At 37.9% G+C, this 27114-nt stretch overlaps 1 protein-coding gene across 1 annotated transcript in view; it reads left to right on the plus strand.

Moving 5' to 3' along the window:
- DOCK3 (dedicator of cytokinesis 3) overlaps window positions 1-27114 on the plus strand; it is a 147958-nt gene that overhangs the window by 31215 nt on the left and 89629 nt on the right. Inside the window, exons 5-8 of the mRNA XM_019472565.1 lie at window positions 9167-9248; window positions 16032-16092; window positions 18359-18506; window positions 26704-26792. Coding sequence (XP_019328110.1) covers window positions 9167-9248; window positions 16032-16092; window positions 18359-18506; window positions 26704-26792 — 380 coding nt within the window. The remainder of the gene's footprint in view (window positions 1-9166; window positions 9249-16031; window positions 16093-18358; window positions 18507-26703; window positions 26793-27114) is intronic.

Here is a 27114-nt window from a genome sequence, read left to right on the forward strand (position 1 = left end):
TGTTCAGACAATATGTAAGTTCAGCAGAGGTGATCTTTCTGTCTCAGGGGTTCGGGAGTGACCCCTGACCCCTATGGATTGCTCAAATACTGCTGTGCCGTGGGATCTAGTGTACGCTGTTGGTTTACATTATAAATGGGAATTCAGTTCTTCACAGACACAGTATCATTCTGTACATAAGCTTTGACTTTCTCTCACACGTAAACTGTGAACTGGAGACTCATTCTGTGGAGCACTGGGAGATTTTATTACTAGGACCGAACACACACCATGAGCAGTTGCCTGAAAAGGAAGATTTTAAATAGTCCATGAATCATTGTTCAGACAATATGTAAACTGGAAGTTCAGCAGAGGTGATCTTTCTGTCTCAGGGGTTCGGGAGTGACCCCTATCGATGATGGATTGCTCAAATACTGCTGTGCCGTGGGATCTAGTGTACGCTGTTGGTTTACATTATAAATGGGAATTCAGTTCTTCACAGACACAGTATCATTCTGTACATAAGCTTTGACTTTCTCTCACACGTAAACTGTGAACTGGAGACTCATTCTGTGGAGCACTGGGAGATTTTCTTACTAGGTCAGTCTTACAGCAGCTGTAAGGACTTAGATTTTTTTCCCAAGAGAATGAGCAAAAATTAGTAACTCTAAAAGGTAAACGTGATTAACAGAAAATAAACTTGAAAAGGTTTTTACGGAGGATACTCCTAAATGGACTGCAAACAAATTGCTTAATCATCTCGAGTTCTGCCTTTTAAAGTACAATGACAATACGTAGATGCATTCTGAAACATTTTGACAGAAAGGAAACTTTTAAAAGTATGTGTGATCTTTCCAGAAAGTAGTATTTACAAGGGACTTCAGCTCTTAGGAGGAGCCAAAATTATTTACCGTTTGATCATAACTTTACTTTTCCATTTCTTCATGTACTTACATAGATGTCGTGAACTGTTGTACTTCATTAGAAACCCTTTCTCCTATTGCTTAAATCATCTTTCAATAGAAAAATCAACCCAGTATTAATGACAGTGGGAAATAACTAAAATGTTGATATACACGCGTGCTTTCTTCATGAATATGAGACCATCTGGTTGAAATAAGTTCAGCAGTCCTGACGTGAAACTTGTTTCCTTTTTAGAAAGTTTCTACAGGGTGTTCTCAAAAGCATCAGGGTACGATGCGGTCCTGTAGTGACCTGTTTTGATCACTGAGCATAGTAATGTTTTTGCAGTTGACAAAGATGAGAAAGATTTTGACGAATTTGGCAAATGGAATGAAAATAAAATTCTGTGTTTTCCCTAATCTTACATAAAGTTGTACGAGCAAATACGAGAAGCCTCTCGTATTGTTATTGTTAACTATATTGCATGATGCAGCACAAATGGAAATCCAGGGCAATACAGCCAGGGTTTTTTCCTCTGCCACCACGTAGGCAATTGGAGAGCAATAATTGCTGTCCTGAAAAACTCGCTAATGCTGCTGCGTTGGGGCTTTAAAACTTTTGCTGTGCTGGTTCAGTGTACTTCCTCTCTCATACAGAGAACAGTTTCCCAAGTTAATTCATGCAAATATTAGCTTGTGGAAACTGTAAGGTTTAGAGACTGTAATTCAATTATCTCCCCCTCTCTCCCTCCCACCCCCCCAAACCCCAGGAATCTCTTTCATGGTGTTTCATGAAAATGTTTTGAAACAAGCACTTTTTTTTGCAGCTTTAAGAAAATATGTTGGTCATACACCAGTAATTCCTAACATAATTCCATTCACTTGGTCAACATATTGTCCTTGCAGAGCTTGTACACGCAGTGGTAGAAAGAATGCAGTATCTCATGGCGCTGATGAAGTAAACGGCCTGAAATGTGGTGTGCACAGCAAGACTGCAATATTTTGAAGGCAAATGTTGGCAAGGTTTCTCTTGGCATAGAGAAGACTAGCTCATCCTGAGGTCTATCCTGGTTGACCTGGGCTTGCAGTGCATAGAGTTTATTCTTGAGATTTATCTGGTACAAAAAATGGTGCTTTTACAGTAACGTCTTAAAATGCTTATGATATTCATATGCCAACTCAAATTTTATTCTAGAATCATTGTCAGACATATTAGCATTCATTAAAAGAAGAGACTAGAAGAGATTTTTTTTTTGTGAGAAATTAAATAATATCATGCTTATCACCATTCTTAAATGGTAGGACTGAGTATGATGAAAGGAGGTGGACTGTGCTGTTAGGCAGGTCTTTGTATGTAGCTTATTCCTGCTAGCTTCTGTGACAGCATTTTCAGATTTTTGTTCCTGAATTTTTATTTTGTATGCAGGTAGGGATTTACATGGTACTAGAAGAGTGAGAAAGAAACATAGGGAGACACTGAAAGAAGATCAAGGACTAAAATACAAGTTACTATATGACCTTCTCCACTGCCGTATGACCCTTTCACTATGCACTGGTACATATGTCATGGGACCAATATATATTTTAAAAATAACCTTTATTCTTAGAAGGGATCGGTCAAATGCTAGATTCTGAAAACTCAGTTAAATACAGCTTTTGAGAAAGGACTGTGGTGTTTGTAAAAATGTTGGGGTTTTCCAGTGTTCCCCAGTTGTTCTCTGGAAGTAAGAAGCACTGAGGAAAATAAGAAGAATGAGGGAACAGATTCGTACCTCTTACCTTTTAGTGGCATATTGGAATGGAGAGGGTGAAGGAGGCATTTGTTTCTGGGAGAAATGGCTACTGAACCATTATTTAAGGCAAGGGAAAGGTACAGGATGTGAGGTTTCTGCTTAAGGGGATTGACACCCTAATGTGTCGCTGTCTCTGCTTCAGAAAATGAATCTCCTATACATTGTTAAAGATTTTTTTTAAAAATCTGTGTTCTTTATCATCAGTTTCCAATTCAGACAAAACTGGTCTGCAGTCTCTCTACGGACTACCATTGCTTTGGCACTATGCAGCTATTAATGCTGTGCCTACATTCAGAAATTGAGACACAGTCAGGATTTTTGCCTCACAACTCCACACTAATTAAACCTGCCAATAAGCTAATACAAGGGAGCTCGCTAATCCATTCCAAGGTCTTTGCCAGGCCTTTTGTTGTCATCTTTGGATGTTATGCAAAAAAAGGCCCACAACCAACCAACCTCAATAACAAAAACTCCCCACAGGCATAATGCCACTCCTGCTCACCCAACAGTAAATTTTGTCCCCGTTTGCCCCTTCCTTCATGCTGAAAATGTAATGTCCCAAACCATTGATTGCTTCCTTCCTTTTTGCAGAAACAGATGCCAGTTCAGTATGGTCCTGCTTTTCAGACAGTTAAAGGAAGCCAAGAAGTGAGACACTATGCTGCTTTCATTTTTCTTCCTTTCAAGTCAAGAACAAGAAGCTATTTGACTTTGCTTATCACAGCAATGTTTCTTATATTTGAGTAGCTTTAGCAATTACTAATCATGTGAGTGATTGTAAAACCTGACTTACCGCTACACAAGAGGTGGTTTCACTGTGATGTGAGTTAGCACAGGAGGAGATCTTGCAGTTACAGTAATTGAAGATTGCTTATAGCATGTAGGAGCAAGAGGAATAAATAAGCTTTTGTTTAAGATACCGCTACTGGTGTGGCACGCCTTAGGTCTGAACTCAACAAGGTAGAAATGTTAATTCTTTTCTCTGTTTTGGTGCATTTCTTATCTCCGATTTTATGCAAGAGAGCTGGTTTCGGTGTATTTTCAGAATAGCTGAAAATGATTTTTTTTTTTGTTTTTTTGACAGTACTTTGATCAAGCAGTCACATTGCATCAAATATTCAGTACCTCCCCATACTTAATTTCCACCACTCATTTGGCAATTGTAACTACTGGGTTTTTAAATTTTTCTTGTGATGTATTTGAGGGGTTTTTTTAAGAGTGGCATGTGTCTGTTTTCTTTAAGCAATTAGAGCATATTCAATAACAATAAAAATAATGCTTATTGCATGCAAACGTGGGCAATTATTTCCATATGGAATTTACTCAGATTTGATATTTTGGTCTTACTAAACTGGACTTTAATGTTGTCTAGATTCTATGCATGCTCTTGTCTTTGAGCAGAAGACAAGCTTGAGGAATAGACACACTGAAGATTGAACTCTTTCAAAGGAAGTAGCTCCCAAAATAAGGAATTGACTGACTTCCCGTTAAGTTTCTTGACGCTAAATGTGTGTATCTTTGTCTAAAAAAGGAGCTATAATGATAGCTGAAGACAGTGGGTCTTCAGATCATTGAAAGCAGTGTTATTCTTTGACATAGAAATAAATTTGCAGTTGTAAAATGGGGAGCATCTGACTAACTAGCTCGTAATATGGGCGAACAGTGTAAAAAGGTTCAAGTCCCATTCCAGGATATACTAACATTATCAGCACTGGTGAGACCTTAGTGGAATATTTAGACTAGTTTCAGTAAACTGTTGTCAAACAGTAACACCAAAGATTAGAGAAACTGGGGAGCTGAGAAACAAAACTGTAAGTTTAGGAGAAATGACCTGCAAGGAAAGGTGGAAGAACTTGCAGTAGCTTAGTCTTTTAAGATTGCCTATTAGCACTGCTGTCTTTTCATTCTCCTTGTCCTGGTGGTGGATCTGTCCTTTGACAGAATGCTTCTTCATGTTCCGCAGTTCTCAAATGCTGCGGTTGCCTCAAAGTCCCCTTAATTATTTAGTGACACAAGCTCAAGACGACTCAAGGGAGGACTGGAAATTAAAGGAAGGAATTGAAAGGTTGTTACTGAGGTAGTGCTGGAATAAGGGAACAATTGATGAATAAGCAGGTGAAAAAGATGGTGGTTTGCTTCATTTCTTGAAAAGCACTGGAATATGGGGACAGGAAGCAGATTTTCTCTGTGGCTGTAACAAGAAAAAGGGTGAATTGCAAATTTTAAAAGATTTCCACTTGTTAATGGAGTAAAACCTTGCAAGAGGCTATCAAATGAGCCTCCAGAATATCTCTCTTTGGATGTTTTGAAAGCAGACAAAGCAATACAACTTTTGGTAATGAATCAAGTATAAATAGACTATCTCAGCTCAAAGACTCGACAGTCCCTTCTCTGCCGTTGTCAGAGGGACACACTGCACAGGATTCTGTGGCATACAGTATTGTATTCAACTTCAGTGATGACGATGAAATGCTCATTAGTGCTGAAATAATTTTTCAAAGAAAACCTGTGTTGGAAGTTCAAAAACATAGAACTTATTGGAGATTTAAAATATAATATGTAATGTTATTATTGAGATCAATGGAGGTAAAAGAGCAGTTATAACATTATTTCTTGAAGAACTTCAATGTAATGAGTTTTAATTCTTAAATTATGTTATCTAATGCATGTATATATGCATTTGTATGGTACATACATACATTATAAATTACTATAAAGTTCACTCTCTAATAGTAACTCCATAAATGGCTAGTGAGAATTTTTTAAGCATGACATGCTGAATACTTTCCTGGGTTTGATATATCCAGGACTATTAAACTCAAAGATAATTGCTGCTATTCTTGAGCTTCACTTTGGTGTAAGCTGATAGTACGTATCGGCAGAGTATTACTGTACGCTTTCTTTATTCTTCTTCTGTTTCCCTAATTATCCACTACTGGACATTGTTGGAGGCAGGATAGTAGGGTACGATGGACATTTCATAGAGAGGGCTGTTGTTACAATTTGTCTGTTTTTGACCTTGACTCAGTTTATCTGTGGACCAGCATCTTCTGCTTCTATAATATTGGATAGTAGTATATATTTCCTGTATTTTTTATCCCAGAATTTGAAAATACTCTCAGTCAGCAGTACATTTTCAAATTTCTGTTTTCCCTTTCTGTTGAATAATTCTTCATCTTGCAGAAGAGCTTGGTGGTCTGCTAGTGGTTTGGTTTCCCTTCAAAACGTCAGTCAGCCTCTGAATTAAGAGAACCAGCCTTGATCTGACCACTGCAATGAAAGTGAAGATATGCCAGGTGTTTATTATAGAGGGTATAATAACTTCATAGGGATTTGCAATCAAATATGAGTGAGCCGGCTTTGATTTACACTTTGATTTTGGATGGACATCTTCACCAGTGAATACATTTTCCCCTGCAGACGTGATTTATATTGTTCATAATCTTCTACTGGCAGGCTGCTTGTTGTCTTGTTTCCTCCTGATCCTAGGCTGCATGTATTAGCTTTGTGTTCCTCTGTTGCACCCCTGCTTGGTGGCCGGATTACATTCCCAGCAGCAGAAGTGAAAGAATAGTTTGCCAGAGATCTTGCTTGGTTAGTATGGATCTATTTTATGCTCTTATCCTTAAAAATGGGACACGGTTAATAGGCATAAGGCATAGTAATTATTTTTCAGTGTACTAGTAGAGGGTGTTGACAAATTTACATTTAACAAATAAACTACAATCATTTAATTATCATTGTTTCAAGTTCAGTTTTAAAGAGGACGGATGTTTATTTCATGAAAATAACTTTTGTAGCTCTGTAGGTCATGATAGTTTTTTGTTTTCTTTAAGGAATTTTACTTTATAGAAGGAGACATGTTTTACAAATTATACTTGTAACAGAAGTTAAATGTATGTTACCTCCTAATCTTTCTAAATGAAAGATTGTACAATTAAACTGATTCAAGGATTAAAATTAAATAGATTTATTAAAATTGAAGTCTCCCGAAACAGTATTTTTGAAGGCATTGGAAATACTGATGTTTATTGCTGTGGCTTGGAAAAAACATGGCTATGAGCTGATATCTCTTTAAATGACTACATATTTTTAATGCTATAAAGCATGATTCCGCTTTGGAAATTAATGGTATGAAAGATCTTCTGCTTTATTCCCTGTATTAACCAGAGCTTAACCTGTGGGCATCGCTGTAACTGTCCTGCCTGCTCCTCTTCTGGAATTCATTGAATAGGGAGAGCTGAATGCCAGCAACTGTAACTGCTGCTAAACGAGCACCTATTTTGGTTTATGCTGACATTTAGAGTTCTACAATGTAATTGTTCAGGTAGTGCTGCAGGTCCTGTTTGTGTGGCCCTTCTGCAGGAGCAACAAAGGACTGAGGCGAACAGCTGGGAGAAGCAACCGCTTTGGCCATCCTGCTTGAATTGCTTGTTACTGTGTGTTTTCACAACCTTAACTGGTTACCAGCAAAATAATGGGCACAAGACTGAGTTAATGATAAAGGTTAAGAACGTAATTAATGTGTTTTTATTGAAAATAGGTCTTATTTAGAAAATTCTGGCTTCATTTTTTGCAATTTATGTATTGGGTAGAGGTAAATACAAAGACGTAATACTGTTGTAACTGTTACTGTCATGTACTGAAGTTGTAGTATTGTACAGCCACTTAATACATCATAAAATTCTTACTAAAAGATTAGTTTATACCATTTCATTAAAGTGCTAAAACATTCTTAAGTTACTAATTGACATCTCAGAAAGTAGTTGTAGGTAAAGAATCATCAAATATCTGTTTCTTGTGGGTTTCTTTGGGGCATGTTAGCAATCTCCAGGCTTATAAGCATCTGCTGCAAATTAATTAAAATTATCGCTGAATGAAGTTGTGGGATACGTGCAGATTGGATTAATAGTGAGTAATAGGGAGAGTGAAACAGCCAGAGAGCATCATCTGGTTTGCTTAGCAAGATAAACTTAAGCAAATAAACATGCAAAGGTGTATAACAAGCTGTATGAGTCATGCTTACAGAATTAGGGACCATTCCGACAAAAGTAGCAATTCTGAAGATATATCAGTATTTATAACGGACAGGTTGCTTCAAATGAACCCACAGCGTAATGCTAATATGTGATGTTTGATAAATTACAGTTAGGATTAGTAGGGACTTGATTTCGTATGTGTGAAATACACATATGTGTGTATTTGTATTTATGGTGTAGGTGCTACCAGTACTAGACTGTTACAAACTTACATTTTTAGAACTGTTCATGAAGTGGTGTTGAAAAATCGCACTATGGGTAAGTTCTGTAAAATGATTCCAGCATGTTTTCTTTAATTTCTTAACAGCGTTAAATTGCTTACTTGTTTGGAGAGATGTTTGATTATTATAATTACATAATGTAATTAATGACTGATATCACTACCCTGTTAGCTTTTCTAAAGGGCTCTTTAAGATACAGAAGAAAGTGTAACAAAAAACAATGGCTAAACACTGAAACCAGACGTTCCTAAGCTGATGTTGGCCATGCGTTTTAACGGTAGGGATGAATAGCCTTTTGGAGCAAACTGCCGGAGGAAATAGGGCCTACTCTACGTTTTCATATTTTTCAGGCCAACAGTGGATAACATACTGGAAAATGTGTTTTAGTCAGATAAGGGTTACTGGAGTTGATACAGTCATACTGGATAAAATTGAAAGGATCTGTGATACAATGGAAATGTAACTAGAGGATTTAATGGTGTGCTCTTGCTTTATTTCTGTGAATCTGTAGGAAGAAAATTCTGCTCAATACTTAGTTTGTTGTCGCACATCTAGTATAAATTACTATACATCTATAAACTACTCTTACTCATCTAATTTATTTGTATACATAAATTCTCTGTCTGTCTTAAGAAATAGTATCAATGTCCATGGCTTACCATCCATAGTAAGGATTATGTATTTTGCAGTCTGGCTATACACGCTGTTTTTGCTGGTAAAAGGACTGTTTAATTTGATTGATAAGCAGTTCTATCAATGGAATCTTAATGTGTTTGAATTAGTATATTGCTTCTATAAATAGTATATGTTGAAGGAGATTGCTTAATTGGTATTCTTGTTACTTTAGGTTTTGAGTGGATTTTAATGAACTCAGTTTTACCAAAGGCAGCGTATGCCTCGGCAAGCGTGCCTCAGCCTTTGCCTGAAGTACTTGTAATGTGTTCAAATCCTGTGCTGCATATATTCACATTATTTTAATGTTATTGCATCATGAATATGCATCAACATGATGTTTTCACATGCGGAGTACTTGCTATTAGAAGTCTTCTATGCTATTCCATGTAATTTTATCTAGATCAGTGAGTACTGTTTCATATGCTTTGGAAATTAAAAAAAATTATACTACCTAGTACATCTTTTTAACAAAAAAACCCCCATATCTACCCGTATTTTTATGTTGAAGTGTGTACATGAAACTCTTGTTTATTTTTTTAATATTGTTTGCTTTTTAGTGAGAGGTTTATGGTGAGGTTAAACAAGAATGGAGGCCCCAGGAATCCAGAGAAGATAGATCGAATGTGTGCACTTTTCACAGTACGTGTCTGTTCCCTTTCTTCTTCCCTTACAGTAGTATGATTGTAGATGTAGTCACCCTGAGGGGGGAGAAAAACAATTCTTCCTTTCCAGTATATTGAGTAGAACAGAAGCTGTTTCTAAGTTTTGTTATGGTTGTAACTAAATGTTAACATAAGAAAATGGACGTATGTCTAAATTATTTTTATGGCTAAGTAAATATTCTGAAGTATTTTCTTTTAAGTGCATTTGTTCCTGCTTATAGTTTGAAATTTTGAATATTTTCATTGCATGTACTATGCTCTTAGATAACAGGGCACAGGAAAAAGCTGCGTTGGCCTGAACATAAAGCAAGGCACTTTTTTCAGAATCGAAGTTAGAAAAACAACCACAGCAACACACACAGAGAAAATTCTCCAAACAGATTTTTGTCATGGCCCATTCAGGAGTCTGTGTAGCAGCCCCAGGTCAATGGTGCAGCAGTAGCCTCCCGGGTCGGCAGCACAGTGTGTGTGGCGGAACAGAAAGACCGGGGTGTGCTGCAGAAGCAGCAGCCAAGTTGAGCTACAGAGAGTTGGTTGTAATAAAGGAAACACTGTGACTTCCTAAGTTTCTACAGCAGGTCTGTGCAAATAGCTACCTTGTCCTGACGCAAAGCAGATATGACCAACGGTACCAGCAGTCTTTAACCATCTGTGCCAGAAAGACAGGATAAGTAATATCCATCCGTGGCTCCTACCACATGATACCTCAGTTGGGAGTGAAATAGCCAGCTAAGATTTACTTCCTTTTAATTCCTCAGACTCACCCTCACCTAACTGCCTTCTTGTTTTGTAGTTTTGGTTATACCAAAATAGTAGTTTGAAAACACTCAAGCTTTAATATCCATTCTGCACTGGTCCTAAGTTCTGTTTAAAAATTGCCTCAAGTGGCTCCTACCAGATGATACCTCAGTTGGGAGTGAAATAGCCAGCTAAGATTTACTTCCTTTTAATTCCTCAGACTCACCCTCACCTAACTGCCTTCTTGTTTTGTAGTTTTGGTTATACCAAAATAGTAGTTTGAAAACACTCAAGCTTTAATATCCATTCTGCACTGGTCCTAAGTTCTGTTTAAAAATTGCCTCAGAATCACGTGTCAGACCATGATTTTATCTGTCACTTCTCAGAAAGAATATGGAAATCTAGAGACACTGAAACTTAGCAGCTCATCACAGAATAACTGTAAGGAATTTCAGATCCCAAGTGTGATAAACACCTTCCATCGTGACTCACCTTTAGCTAGTGCACATGCTAGAAGCTCTTTGACAGAAGTATTTTTACCTCTAGTGAAGAAAAGAATGGCAGACAGCTTTGGTATAAGCTTTAGTTCTGGCAATGAAATTCTGTAAGGTCAAGCAGGGCTGGACATGGTTCTCAGCACCGTTCCTGTTTCTCCTTTAAGAAGATAGCTGAATTTCTCCTCTTAAGGAACAGAGCATATCTAGCCAGGTGTAAGGGTGCTCAATTCTGCCTCTGTCTGGATGGATGAGAGAGGTCAGTCCAAAATTAGCACTGACATTGATGCTGACATCAGTAGCAGTTCTGGTTTTGGTACCATCAGTGAAGTGCTACCAGCTGATTAAATGTCAGTGGTAACAGTGTCTTAGTATTGCCACTGGCACTGATGAGTCCGCTGTTGGTAACTCAAAACCAAGTATCCTTCCCTTCTAAGAGAAAGGTGGCCAGGGAGGAAGCTTCAGCACTGGTGTCTGGATCATGCAAAAAGGTTGAGTGTAGGATTAAGAATTGCTCTAAGGATTCCTCCCAAAAGGCAGCATAGACTGGTTCATATCAAGTTTGGCACTTTCTGGCCTCTGAGGTTCATCATTCTTAAAGATTTTCACCATCAAACTTCCCCATCTACACTGATGCCACACTACTTAGGGTCATGCAACAACTGTCCTGTTTCGCACTGTGTTGTGGACAGTGTGAAACAGTTTTGCTCCGGTGACCTGCAAACCAGTCTTTACACAATTTCAAAAATACAGACAGAATAATGGTATGCTATGGCTGGGGCATAACGTAGTTCCAGAAGAGACCTGCTGCATATTATGAATGGGGCCAGCCTGGTCCAAAAGAGGCCAGCCCTGAGTATTGCAGACATGCACCACTCTATAGCACCTGCCCTTCCGACCAGAGATCGCTTCCAAGCTACCTTTCTCTTTAACTACATAAAAATACCAAAGCTGCCTCAGTATCAGCTCTGAGAGGTGCTTAGACTTGTCTATCACTCTCTCTGGTAGAATGTATACTCTACATAACAGGAATTATGATAATTGGGAAAACTGTGCAAAAAATTGCACGCTTCTGATAGAATATTTTTCATCAATGTATTCAAAGAACTTTCCAAATCATGTAGCAAAGGAGCAACAAATAATAGCTTTTTGAATAACCATTTTATCTGCAATGGTTCTATCTTATTGTAATTTCTTAATTATAAAATACTTCCAAAATAAGATAGTTCTATGATTTTCAGGTTTGTTCCCAAGTTTGTGTTAGTCTTGGCTTTAAATCTAGTTATTTATTTCCTCGCCCTGTCCCCACCCCGCACTACCTTTCTAAAACTCCAATCTTTCCTAGAGGCAAGAAGCCCCATATCTTAGATAATTCAAGGTGTCCCTGTCTTTTCCTGCTATCTCTGTTGCTTCTAGGGGTTCAGCTGTCTTCCTGTGTAAGATATCAAAATTAGTTAGGTTTTGTTTTTGAATCTGCTGTCACATCATACCAAAGGTGAGAAACTACTTCCTCCGAAGAATAAAGCTCACTCAAGCAAACCTCAGCCTATGCACGCTTTAAAAACGTTCCTGTGTCTGAATTAAAACGTGACTACACAGTATAAGGTTGCTATTTTTGTTAAATACTTTACTCTCTGAGGCCTATGAGGTTGGCAACTGAATTTGGTAAAGCTGTTTAAATAACTAATTAGCGGCAGTCAGGTATCCTTGATTCCACTGCTTTGGGGGCGGTGGTGGTGATGTTTGGGGTTTTTAACATACGATTAGACCTCTCTAGAAACCAGCATTGTAAAGAACTAATTGTTATTATAGAGTAACTCTTTTCCATACCGAATATGGGGGGAAAAATATTAGGGGCGATTTTCTAAAAAACCATGCAATTAGAGGTATTATGAAATTAATTTATCAACCAGTACCACTTAAGAAGTTCAGAAGGATGTGGGAAATAAAACCCCCTGTGGATGCAGTGCTAAGAACACCTTTCTGGAAATTGATTTATTTATATCGCACACAAGTAAATAGTAAGCATAGTTTGTCCTCTTCTGGGTCCTGAGTCATGTGCATGGATTCTCTGCAGATAAATTATCTGAAGACTTCCCCGCAAGGGTTGGGGTTTTTGATTGTTTGGTCCGTGTCATAGTAGGAATTTCTCCCCTTGTAAAAAGCTTCTGCTGTACAAAATGAAATACAAGGCCATCTGGGCCCACGTTTTTTGTCTTTTGACTGTGACACAGTATATTTTTTTGTGAAATTGAAAAGCGACTAAAGTGTGAACCCATCAATATGTGCATGCCCATTTTCTGATATTTTGACAGCTGCCCTTTGAAAAAACAGTTCTCTAAATTGCTGTTAATTACAACTGGTAATCTGATAGTATAATAAAATTCCCCCTGTCAAATCACAGATATTTTAAAAATCTGTTACTCTCTAGAGTATTAAGTACTACCTCCAAGTTTTTTTGCTTTTTGAAATTTATTGTCAGGCACTACTGAGACTAAAACTATGTGAAAGCCCTTCTTATCGTGGAGCTCACATTTCTCCAAGACATGCAAGATAAAGCCTACCATATGCTACGCTGGTGTGTTAGGTGATGAAGAAAGCCTAGAAAGTATGTTCCCTTATTCATGCGGCAGCAAAATAAGACTTGAAGAGAAAACACTGAGGAAGATTTATATAGCTTAATTCTTTGGCTTCAGAGAGACATGATCTGCTAGCTGGTAAGCGTACCAAACAGCATATTTGCAACTCACTGCATATGCTGCCCAGGGAAATACAGTGCTCCTTTTAAACGGAGTAAGGAGATACAGCCATGAATTTATTACTTGCCTCCTGTAATTTAGCAATATAACGCTATTTGAAAGGGACTGAAACTTCTCCTTAGAATAAATTCTCCTTATGCCTAGTTCTCAGTCACTGTGCCCAGATTCTATTGTGCTATATGTCACTATAATCTGAAGTTCAGTGTTTATGTGCATTGCCATCATAATCTCAGTTGTTGAGATTTGGTTTCTCAAGTCACACGGGAAAGAAATTTGCTGTGTGAATTGAAGTTCATGTTTTAGCTTTCAGCAAAATTGATTTTGAATTTACTAAATTGGTTCAAACTAGGAATGACAGAACTTAGATGTACACGGTTTAAAATTTCCCCCCCTTTATAAACAATTGCATTATTTCCTTTTACAGTGGTTTTAATATCTTAGTTGTGTTTTTTTAAAAAACAAAAATAAAAGATTTTATCTGAATGTGTGTTACTGAGATTTTTCCAGTTGATTTTTGCACTGTATTTTCAAAAAAATGTAGTATTAGAAGGCCAAGCTGCATTTGTGCACAAACAAATCCACCAGTGTTGTTCTGCCCACACAAGTGTACCTTTTAGAAGTGACTGTTACCACTGGGATGGATATCTTTCTTCAACTGAAAAGGAAAAAAGAAAAGTGAAGAAACATGAACACATAGCTGTCATCTCAAGTTGTTTGTAAAGTCATATATAAAGCCCTAGAGCTGTTTTTAAAAAGCATCATGTTGAAAACATTTTATACAAACAAAACAAAACAACGTTTTAAAATGATGTGAGGTGATGTCCATTGCTTCAGTGTAAGGGGAGGAGTGAAGTGGCCAACAGTAACTGAGCTTCAAACCTTCTTTTTGGATGTTTCTCTTTCACGTGCGCACACTTCACTCACTCTCCCGCATTCTTAGGAAGACTACGTTAACCATTTTGCGTTTCCAGTTGCTCTGCTCCTGAGAAATGACTGGAGCGATGCCCTTTATGTTTGGAGAATTTGGAGGCTGTATGGCATAAGTCAGTGCATAACAATAAGATGACAGCACTTAGTAGAGTGGGGAGAAAGAGAGGCAACAGCTGCTGCTGTAGAGCACAAGGAGCCTTTTTGCATCAGAGTCTAAAACAGGAATGAATATTCTAACAGTACATATTATCTGTTTAAAATCTTCTTGTCTTGGAGGTTAGTAACATAAGGAAAACTTGTTGAACAATGCTAATGTTTTTAGGAAGAAACATTTCTTAGATCTTTCCTCTAATTAAAAAAAGAGGGGGGGGGGAATGTCTTGGAAGTCAATCTTTGTCTACAATGTTATGAGAAAAAAATGTAACATGCCCAGGAAATTGCAATTAAGACAGCTTCTAACACGTTAATGCAAAATGCCACAGTAATGAATTATTGACAAGTACTCTATACATATTTCCTTCATTTATTTTCTTTATTATTAAAGGTTTGTCAAGGTCAGTAATACTTTTTTGTCTTCACTAGCTTCAGCTTTCCTTTTGCTCTTCTGTAGGTTCTCCTTTTCCCATTTTTTTGGCTTTTCTTCAAGCTTATTTTTAAAAGTTTTGAGCTGCTGTTCTATGACATGGAATTTCAGAGTTTTCATCCACGTATATAGTTGTTTGCCTTAAAATAACATTCGGGAGATATTAAGGCCCTATGTTTTACGAAGCAATTACCTCATCTCAAAACCGAGTTTGTTTCTTAGTTTTTCTGGTACTCCATCACTGTTTCTAACATACTAAATATAAGTGACCGTCTATGCTACTTAAACCGTTAGAACGTTTTTGGCCAAATGTGGCCCTTTCCAACTACCATCCTCCCCAAATAATCCCTTGGCGTGTTTCAGCAGTTAGAAAGGGGCAGAAAGCATTTCCAGTCAGCAGTTGGCATGCAGCCTACCCTGGTTTTGGGCTTCGAAGAAGGTTAGCTGGGAACTAGCTGCCCTTGGCTCCCATCAACTCATATCGATAGAGCCTGTAGGTCCTATGCGTGGTTGAGATACTGCCTTGCTGCTTTCAGAATGTAATGAACATATAGCATATAAAACAGGGTTAAAGCTGCACATTTAAAAGCATGAAAATAAACCATGTCTCCGAGTCTCCTACCTTTTTTCCTCTTCAGACTTTTGCTTTTCTGAGGAATTGCACCTATCCACTCATAAAATAAAACGCACTTGAAGTTTTGTCTAAATTCTGACAGCCATGCTGCAAATTTTTTTCTAGAGCCATCATGTGAGACTAAGACTCCATGATGAGAAGTCAAAAGCCAAAAAAGGAAAGCAGAAGCAAAGGAACAGGGTTAGGGACAGGCCTGTGACCTCCAGTCAGGGGATGGGGTGAAGGAAGCCAGAACGGGTTGCAGCTGAGGTAACTCAGGGCTTTAAATTTACTTTGTAAATTTAGTACAGTCTAATAAAGTGTTTGAATCAAGGATTAAATGAACATTTTAAATGTTTGCTAGAAATTTGATAGAGCATCACTAGTCAGTGGAGTCAGAATCTTTCGTTTCTTTTCCTTCTAAAGAACGTTCCAACCAAATACAATCGATCTCTGCTTTACTTTCCTTGTCTGTAAATTAAAAATAATAATACTTTCTCTTATTTAAAGATGCAGGAGCTAAATGAATGGAGAGTAATACTGTGTAGTCCTTATTATTGTTTGTGGGAATTTTGCAGGCACTTATTTTGGAAGTGCAGTGTGTTCTTTTTTTTTAATGTCTATATTTTTTCCAATCTTTTAGGATCTCAGCAGCAAGGACATGAAGAGAGATTTGTACATAGTTGCCCATGTAATTCGAATAGGTACAGTATGATTTATTACTTGAAATATATGCAATTAACAATGTTTTTACAATATTTTTAAGTGTATGTGTTACTTAACTGACATTATAATGATTTAACCAGTTAGAAAACTCAGTCATAGACCATGCCTATCTGCTGAGATTAATGTTCAGACCATATGTAGCTAAGTGTTAAAAGGTTCTTGATGACAGTTTAACAGTGATTTTTTTCTTTTTTTTTCAGTCTGAAACAAAATATTTGATTAAACACCTCATTTGGGGGGGGGAGGGAGGAACTAAAAGGCTTTTTGTTCAATGTTCCAAAATTTTCAATGAGGTCTTTTTTACTGATGATATGCAGCTAGTTTACAGGGCAGGACATCAGCATACCTGGCCATTCACATCTAGTAAATCAGAGGCTGTTAGGCAAATACATATAAAGATCTGTTTTCTGCTGTAGGAGTCTGCAGTGCATCCAAGAACCCACACTCAAGTTCAGGGAGGTGCCTGTGAAACACAAGAGCAGGGAAGCTGTCGTACCTGTCAGGTGTTCTTTCTGCCTGCCGATGCCAAAAAGGAGCGTTAGCAGCAGTACCTGCCTGCTGGCAGCCTATCAAGCTTGCAGCCCAACATTTAGCAGCATACGCTTGCTTCTTTCCGGGTTCTCCTGGCTGCCCGCATAGAGCTATCCAAAGGAGAGATCTGGATGCGTAGTACCTAGGCCTGACCCTGCCCAAGGAAGAAAGCCCTTCCTTGCTAATTCGCTTGACTAGTCACCCTTTATAGAGCGGGGGTCTCTGACTATTCGTAGGGCAGGCTAGGCTTCATTTATTCTTTCTGAGATTTGCAGTAGCAAGAATGGAAAGTGTTTATGATTGAAGTTGAATTTAGAATGTGTCTTACACAGTGTAGTTCAGTGCTCGAAGTGGTTCACGGACAGCTAGGTGAATTTTTTAGCCCAGCAGTGTGTTTAAGTGACTGTATGACTTCTGGTACGTGAATTAAACTGCTAGAATCTCTTCTAGATGGAAGGTGCTGGATAGAAAAAAACCTCTAGTTAATAAGCATATAATTAGTTAGTAACAGGGAGTTAAATGGTTCTCAACTATGAATGTGTGTACTTTCACTGAGAAATTAGCAAGTAAATATTTTACCTATGTGAAGTATGACTTATTTCAAATATTTAAGCCTAGAACATTAACAACATATAGTAGGAATAACAGACAGTCTCTTCAGTTGTATGATTCTAAACAACGGAGTAGTGCATCGTCTTTCATGTTTTCCAGGTTTTCAGTTAACTGAAAAATGGCTAGGTAGTGTTTGCAATGCAAGGGTTTTTAACCCTATTTCCAGCCCATTCACTGCTAGCATCCATTACCAGCCACAGATACCTTTTCTGAAGTACAGAAGGTCTAAACAGCTTAGTGAAACCGTAGCTTTGTTGTGTTGTCCTGTGAATGACAATAGGCCTTCTAAGTCACAAATGTGTTAGAAGGATCAGTTTTTCATTATCCGACTTCACTGTGTCATAAAGTGTCTGAAAGTTAGAATTACTCTGTATCACTTGAGATGATAAATGAAGCTTCTAGAAAGATATGATGTAGTTCAAGCTCAGATTCTTAACCTTGATGCAAGAAGTGCTGGACAAATTATTATGTGTAATGTTACAAGTTGGCTTAGATTTAGTGATTTTTCTGGTCTTAGCATTTTTTACTCTATTAAAAAACTGCTTTAGCACGAGGAAGTTAATCATTGAGCAGCTTTGTATCTCAGAATTCTCCTTTATGCACTCCAAGACCAACACGATAAGTGACACAATATATAACACATTCCCTTAAAGCAATTGTATAAAGTGAAAATTTGTGTAACTACTGGACTATAATGGAAGGACCCCGGTGAATCTTTGTGTGGATGCAGAGAGGTGAGTACAAGCCGTATTCTTGGCTCGTTCAACAGATGATTTGTAGTCAACCCAGCTGGATGCAAATATGTGTCATGGGGCTGCAAATCAAAGGTGGCCAGACATGACGCTGTTCACTTTGCCCTTGAGTGTTCTGTTAGCTAAATGAGGTGACGGCCTTAATCGGAGTAGCCCAGTGGGTCAGGTAGGTTCAAACGGACCTCTGGATTTGAAACTGTCTAAGAAGAAAGGAGTGAGAAGTATAGGAAAGACTGCAAGCTGTAGTTGAAACTTACTGTAGGTATGCATACTCAGAGGGATAGTAGAACAGAATAGACAGAACGGCTGCGTGTGAATCTCTAATGTTTTAAATTTCTGTTAATTTTAGGTCGCATGTTGCTAAATGATTCGAAAAAAGGGCCCCCTCATTTACACTATCGCCGCCCCTATGGCTGTGCAGTATTGAGTATCATGGATGTACTTCAGTCAATCTCTGAAATAAAAGAAGAGAAGGATTTTGTTCTCAAAGTTTACACGTGAGTACCTCCTAGAAGGGAAAGAATTAGGAAAAATGCTCTGTATGTTGGGTGATGATATACTAAAGAGATATTAAGGTGCCATAAACTCCATTTGCTGCTTTATCCTCCTCACAAGGTAAACTGTTGCTGTTGGCACAGTGCTGTTGCTCCTTTATTATTCCAGAAGCTCATAGAAACTAATGAATATTATCACAGATGTTTCAGGTGTGTGAAATGCTTCAGAAACTATTTAATATTGCCCAAATTTGTGTGACGTGCAAAGCTGCACTTTTATTAATATGATTTATTTTAAGTCTGCTAAGCTCAAAATCAAAGAAATATGTTGTATTTCAAGCTCCTTTATTATTCCAGAAGCTCATAGAAACTAATGAATATTATCACAGATGTTTCAGGTATGTGAAATGCTTCAGAAACTATTTAATATTGCCCAAATTTGTGTGACGTGCAAAGCTGCACTTTTATTAATATGATTTATTTTAAGTCTGCTAAGCTCAAAATCAAAGAAATATGTTGTATTTCAACTGATGATGGGCATAGTTATTCATGCCTCATCTTCTATTCCTTATCAGTCATGGTGACCAACAAAAGAAGTAGAAAACAACTGACGTCAACAGTGTGTGACCAGAAAACTCAAAACAAGTCAACATTCTTTGAGCAAGTTATTTGTGATTTTGAACTTTGAACTAACAAATTCTTGTTATGAAATGTGGTCTCACAGTCGTAATAAAGAGGCCCCAGACAAACTGTCTGGAGACTGCAGGGAATATTTAAATCTCTTGTCAGTGAGGATGAATACTGGCAGGATCTGCTTCGCAGATGGGCTGAGATACAGCTGACATTTCTTTGTGGTCTGTGGCCGCTCTCCGAGTAATAAGGTAATTTTGGGGGGGGTTATAGAACTTTGTTATTCTTTGAGAAGTGCATTCAACAGCAGAAAATCTGACGTTCAAGGGAAACTATAAATGAAAAAATGGCTTTCACTGTTCACTGAAAGATTCTTGGATATCTCTTCATACATTAGAAATCTGTAAGTCCAAAGAAAAGTCTCTCAGAGTCAGCTCTTCCATTCTTCTTTTGCCAACAGTTATGAAAACTGTAGTGAAAATGTCAAGTTAGAGGGAAGAAAATGGTCGTCTTTCTTCTTTTTGCCAACAGAATCTGGATAATGTTGGCATTTTGTCACCATTCAGTTTCAGCTTATCTCAAACCAGTGGTTTTTGGTTGTATAGTTTCTGTTAATATTGGCCTTGTAGATATGTGCTAATGTATTGCAACTGCAACATTTTGAACGTTTGCAGTAATGGAACATTCTGAATATCAGATTTCTGCTTTGATGCCCTTTTAACGCATCTTTAGCTTCTTATTCATTGAAAAATAGGAGAGAAAAAACCTGTAAAATACTGGACTTCTCCATTTGTCAGTGACAAATAAAGTCATGCAGCCAGTTAGAGCAATCTGAAGTCCTAGTACTATGATCAAAACAATCACAGGAGAGAGCGCTTCCCTTTTCTTCCTCTTATTCCGAAGTGTTTTGTAAATGCGGATTCCCTTCACACCACCCAAAGTACCAGCTGTATCTGCCTAAATGTTTAAGTAGGTTTATACCAGCTGTTCTTCACGCCTGCTTCCCCACACCCTTTAACATCCACGCACACCCATTGCTGCCTTCCCAGAGAGGAGGTAGAGCCCATAACAGAATTCAACTCTGCAATCAGATGCTTGTGATTTTTTTTATCACCGTTATCATTCGCTTGAGTTGTTTTAAGTCTTGTACATCATTATTTTATGCTACTGCTGTTTGGAGTCTTCTCTGTAAACCTCCAGCAAAAATCTTCAGAAGGGAAAATGGATGTATCTAAAGGGCACCAGCTTATCCCTTTAGCAGCTTTAATAGCTGTTGGTCTTCCACAGCAGAATGTTTTCACAGGTTTATCTGCTTGCATCTTCTCTTTGCACATTCTTTTAGCTAACCTACCTTTTCTTGCTTTACAGAGTAAAAATGAAATGACAGATTTTTGTAATTTGTAAGTTTAAAATTGTATATGAATGCTTAAACAGCGCTGAACTGATTTTCTTACCTGCTGCTCTCATTTTGATTATTGTTAAAATGTCTCAGGCCAACCCAAAAACATCATAAAGATGAAATAAGGAGGGAGGTGTATTTTTATTTTTAAAGGAGCAGTAAAAAGCATTCTCTTTGTATGCTATTTGGCTAAAGCTTACGGCTGCCACAAATGAGGCAGTCAGCATACAGCCAGAAAAGCCTTTTCACGGGAAGAAGCTGGAAAAAATTGGAGAGACTGAGAACCTAACAAAGGCTGAAACAAATATGTGGTGTGTCAATGGAGACGTTTGCTGGGTCACCGAGGGGGAAGATGTGGGGGGGGGGGGGGGAATCAATTTACTTCACCAGTTTTTCTCAGCTTGCCTTGTTATTGTTAAAGACTTATGTCTGAAAAATACTTTTCTCACAATCCAGATTTTCCTGTTTGTTAATCCCGCGGTCATGTTATAATCTTACTAAGAGGATATAGTACCACAGCTCTAGTTATAAGCTCATTATGTAAAAGCATGAAGGTTTACTTTTATAATTCTTTTTAATAATATACATGTAAAATATTTAAAAAGTAAGATAGAAACTAAATTCTCGATCAATTTTTTTTCTGAGATCACTTGAATTCATATTTTCATATGAATTTTTATCTTTAATGGAGTTTTTTGCTCATTGAACGTTACTCTTTGTGTCAATCTTCCCATTCCCCTAAAAACTTCATGTATTTCTCTTTCATATTATCTTTTTCAGTGTTATTTTTTGTTCTGTTTTCTCTCAATCCTTTTTTTTTTTTCCCCCTCCTTCTCCAGCATTAGCTCTTAAAATTCCTACCTCTTAACGTGGTGTATTGCCTGAATGCCTTTCCCTTTTGATATTCAGTTGTTGCTATTTGCCCAGCTGGACAAGAGCGTACATTGCATTTCTGTCTGACATCAGGGTCTGATGTAGTATGGCAAACATTCCAAATGGTAAATTTACCGTGGAACCAGCCAACCCGAAAAGGTGATGGATGGCTCAGGAGAAAATTCTTATTTAAACTAGAAATATGTTTTGTAATATATTTGGTATTTAGACAAGTAAAACATTAACACAATGAAATGCATTACAGGCAAGTGTTTTCAGGCCAGCATTTCAAACTTCGGAGAATATTCTTCTCTTTTGTGTTCAGGAAATGTAAAGTGCAGCTTACATTGGTAGTTGGTACAAAACTACCTTTAAGCTATCTTTACAGTCCATTGATTTTGGGATAACTTTGTTCCAGGTTAATTTGCAGGCATAAGTCATTGGAGGCTGAAATCTATTTTAACTTGCACTCCAGAGGCTGGTACAGCAACTAAAAAGTTACCAGAGCTTAGAAATTTTCTGTAGTCTCGGCTGTGAGGATGGAGGATGGTACAGAATTTGTCCTATTGGTTATCTTTGGGAATATTAATTGCAGTAGGGTAAATGACTTTGAATGTTTTGGCAAAAGAAGAGATGTAAACACAAATATAATTCAAAAAAAATGTGAAGATAATTTTTTTTTTTTAAATTGCTGACTTCATGGGGAGTCTTTAAATCTTGCAGTTGTCATTTAAATAAGGCACAACTGAATTTAAAAGGCAATTAGACTTGATCAACATACTGTTTTTTTCTTCTTTTCCTTTTTTTTTTTTTTAATTTTTAACCAATACACTGTTTGTGGTAAAGGTTCCATTTTTGTTTTTCGGTCAGATTATTATACTGCTAAAATTGTCATTTCAGCTGTGCTTACACTAGTGTAAATAAAAACCGATAAACTCATTTTTTATTCAACGAGTAAGCTGAATATTGGTTGAAGTTCAGAGTTAGCACAGAACACCACAATTACGGAAAGGGTTTTCGTACTGTCCATTAATGTCTTAGCTCTGTTGTGTTTTGGTTTTAAGAGATTGTTTTGGGGAGTGCAAATGTAGTCAATTTGCCATACTGTTAAATTCTGGAAGGTCACTTCGGTGCTGACCTATCTTGAGTTACTGTGTGCACATCTGATCTCTCCTCCCAAAAAGGGTAGTTCCAGAAGGTACGGAGTAGAGCAACTGAAATGTTTAACGGCATAGAGTCGTTTCTTTGTGAGAGAGATTGAGAAGGTGGGGAGCTTCAGTTTGAAGAGGAGAAAAGTGCTGGTGGGAAGGAATGCAACCAAGACTTACAAAATCATGGTGGAGGGTAAACTGTTGTTCACGGAATACAACAGTACAAGAATTAGGGATGCTCAATGAAATTGGTAGGAGATGATATTAAAAAAGATGGAAGAAAGTACTTCTTTAGAAAGCAGGTAATGATCGTCTGGGTTTTGTTGCCACAGGATGTTGTGAAGATAGGCAGTATTAGCAGGCCCAAAGGGGATTAGACAAGTTTATGAACAACAGGGCCATAGAGGGATAGGAACAGACAGGGAGGTACACTCTAACATCCCTAATCCAACAACCTCAGGGCAGGGTACATGAGCCTGACTGCTCATGTACCTTGCCCGAGTAGCATCTCCTATTGCCAGTCTGGGAAGCTTTTTTTTTATATTCATACGTTCTTAACAATCAGCTGAGATGTGTGATACCTAAACGCATTGCAGTGAAAGGAGGAATGTTGAGACAGGTGGAGCTAAGATTTCAGATGGGATAACCCCAGTCTTAACTGCACCAGATAACCTAGGAATACAGGAATACAGCCTAATCAGCGTTTTAATTAAACTAATATTTTTGGATAGCACGCTGAGAGGAAGTAAATCTTAATGGTTTTTCTCCATTTTTTCCTTTTTTTTTTATTGTCTGTAATTTGTGTTTAATTTATTCCAAGTTTTCTGTGTTCCTTTTGCTTTTATAATAATCAGCATTTGCGGGGGGTGTCAGTAAGTGTGCCATAACAGGCTTTGTAGGTTATCTCATTATTCTTGGCAGTATATGGTTTGGTAATACTGAAGCTGTAGAAAATTACCAGCTACTACTTGTTCTAGATAGCCTTAATTCCTTTTGCCATGCTAGTCTTCAGTTACATAATGCAGCAGACAAAAAAATGCCTACTGTCTTCACAGTGGCTGGTTTGTATCCTACCCTAATTTTGCCAACATTATGTACTCTTGGGGGGAAACAAAAAAAAAGGGAAAAAATGTTAATATGCTTGGGAGAAGTTTTACAAAGTGACTTATTTCTCAAGACTCCTGTCTTGCTAGGAGCTGAAGGCTTACAGTCTTCATTTCTTTTCTGTCCTACTGATTCTTAAAAGAAAGAAAAAAGTTTAATTTAATCGTTTAATTCAATTGCACTTCAGGAGAAATAAGATTCACTATTGCTACTGAGTTAAAAATTGCTGACTTCATGGGGAGTCTTTAAATCTTGCAGTTGTCATTTAAATAAGGCACAACTGAATTTAAAAGGCAATTAGACTTGATCAACATACTGTTTTTTTCTTCTTTTCCTTTTTTTTTTTTTTAATTTTTAACCAATACACTGTTTGTGGTAAAGGTTCCATTTTTGTTTTTCGGTCAGATTATTATACTGCTAAAATTGTCATTTCAGCTGTGCTTACACTAGTGAAAAGTACTTCATAACATTTATAGTGTGTCCCTTGATTATGTGGTAACAAGCTATATAGCACTAATGGCACTTTTTTCCTGGAATGATTCCGTTCAGGCTTAGTGAGTTCAGCGGGTTGGTTATACAGCTTTAAATATACTAGTGCAAATAAAGTCGTGCGACTTTGATGTTAAGATAAATAGGAATCCCAATTCAGGTTGATAGGGACCTCTCTAGTCCAGCCTCCTCAGAGCAAGGCCAGCTATGAGATCAGACCAGACCGCTCAGGGCGTTATCCAGTCGTGTCTCATAACATCCAAGGATGGAGACTGCACAGCCTCTCTGAACAACCTGTTCCAATAATGCTTGACTGTCCTCATGGAAAAGCTTTTCCTAATATCCAGTCTGAACCTTTCTTGTTTGTGTTTATGCCTGTTGCTTTACATCATCTCACTGTGCACCGCTGAAGAATCTGGCTGGCTCTTTTGTCTTCATAACTGCTTGTAGGCCTTGCTGTTAACGCTCCCCCTCTTGCCTTGTCTTCTCCAGGCTGAAAAAGCCCAGGTCGCTCAGCCTCTCCTCCTCCATCACGTGCTCCAGCCACCTGCCCATCCACAGGACTCTCTCCAATTGTCTGTTTTGTATTAGAGAGCCCAAAACTGAGCACAGAATTCTAGATGCAGACTACCAACCACCAAGTAATGTCTTTTCCCAATTGACAGTAGAAACATACAAACAAATACTAGTTAAATATTGATAAGTTGTGTAAACAGTACTTTACACGATATAGCTCTGCATATGTCTTATCGCTAGAGAAAGTTTTCTCTAGCTTTGGATCCTAAACAGAAGTGTGGCACTTCTGACTCAGGTGCCCAAGATCCAGAAAGAAGCAAGCATCCAGGTGTGCTCTTGTTCTCTTTCCTGCTTTGCTGGCTCTCTGATCACGTGAGGATTTTTTTGTGAGTTACCATTAAAAGATACCTGCATTTCTCCATGACTGGAAAGGAAACTGAAGCATCTGTTTCTGGTGCTCTCAGCTATGTCTATCACAGTGTAATTTCCAAATGTTGCAGTGTCCCTAATTTCTCTCTCCAGAATCTTGCCATCAGAGTAATGAGAATATCTATAGAGCTATAGATATAGTGATTTAAAGAGGATTTTTTTTTTTTTTAAATGTTGCTCCACTTCAAAATAGTTATACATAAAGCACGGAATGGAGCAGTAAGAGATTCTGGGTTTGACTTTCCACTACACAGTTACACAGTCTGGTTTTATTGCGATGGAATAGCATCGTGCTGCAGTAGAGAGCGTAGCTCCGTGCCCCCAGCTCCAGCCAGGCACAAGGCTGAGCCTGTGTTCCACGTGTACACACACACAATACATACACACGCAGCCGGCCAGGCAGAAGGTACACACTCATACAAACACGTACAGCACCAAAGGCCTCATCCTATTTTCCTCTCTGGTTTATCAGGGTAAAATCTTGTTAGTGGAAAACTTACATACGTACATATACACACTACAAATCCCTCCAGGCCCTGGTTTTAGACACTCACTTCGGGCACAGGGCATGACCAGACAAGCATACTGACAGCAACACGTGACTGGGCCATTTTATACCCTTAAACCTCCATTTCCTTACAGTTCATATTAAGTCTTGAACCAATCCCAAAACGCTCTTCCCCAGCATCCCATTATCACCAAAGGCAGTAACCCATTTCAGTCTTTAAAGCGATCCAGAGAGCCTTTCTGGCCGACTCATCTTGACGGGTTTCGCACCCGGGCAACGTGCTGAACATCCTCCTGCGGCAGCCCCGGGAGGAGCAGGGTCAGGGTGCTGGGTTTTCTCTGATGAGGTTGTCAGGCTTCCCCCACCTGCCAGCGTTCCTCTTCTCCTTTGTGTTCGAGATGGTGAGCCTTTGACTGCATAACCTAACAGGAAAACAGGAAAGATACATTGTCATTTCGGTCCTAGAATTTTATTGAGGATTTACAGTTGGTAATGTAACTGAAAATGAAATATAACAGTATTTACAAATGCTTATTAAAATTACATATAGATGAATAAATAATTGTGAAATGCTCCTTCAGAAGATGATACACATATAGAAGCATACTTTGTGTTGTTATATATTATTAATATGTAGGTAAGCAAAAGTCTCGTTGTAAATGTCTGAGATACTAAAAATCAGGGGTTTATTTAGTCTTTCAAATTTCACTTTTTATTTCTTGGTTCTAACTTTTTTTTTTGTTATTAAGCACAAAAAGGTAATATATGGCAACAGTTAATTTCAGCTTAAAATTAAGTTCCTATGTGCACAGCATTCAGCTAAAGATGTCCAGAGCTTTCTTCATTCTGTCATAATATGAAGAGTAAAACAATGGCTTTAATGACAGAAGAGTCACCACAGGCTCCCAAGTATCCATAAAAAGGAGATAACTATTAGGGAATGTTTTCTTTCCTTCCACTTTTCACAACAGGAGTTATGTGGAATTTCATTCATCAACACCCCACAACCTTTCATGTTATCTCTACAGCAAAGTTGACTTTCCTGTCCTAAGATGGTTCAGCAGAAAGCTTTTAACTTGAATTAGTGTTCTTTTATTTTAGGTGTAACAACGAAAATGAGTGGTGCCAGATCCATGAAAATATTATTCGCAAGTCCAGCACCAAATACACAGCACCCAGCTCAAACTATGGTAAATATTTACTTGTACTTTTTTGTCATAATAACAGCCGAAGATTTCCTTTAGGAAACTGCTAATTATTTATAGCAGAGAAATTCAATGAGATGTGAGATTATGCATAGCTGAATTTCTCTACTTGTGATGATTTAAAAGTTTAGCTAAACTTCATTCACGTTCAATTTACAGGTGAAAATCTGTATTGCGTCTGCCAATTTAACCAGTAACTAAAAAAAACACCCCACCTGATATTTTTCCTTCTCCAATACGGCTGAAAATAATATTAATTCAGCATGCTAAATTTCCTGCGTCGTTATATCTGTAGTGTTATTTTATC

The sequence above is a fragment of the Aptenodytes forsteri genome, unplaced genomic scaffold, assembly GCF_000699145.1.
Source record: "Aptenodytes forsteri isolate BGI_AS27 unplaced genomic scaffold, ASM69914v1 Scaffold156, whole genome shotgun sequence".
In the NCBI taxonomy this organism is placed as follows: domain Eukaryota; kingdom Metazoa; phylum Chordata; class Aves; order Sphenisciformes; family Spheniscidae; genus Aptenodytes; species Aptenodytes forsteri.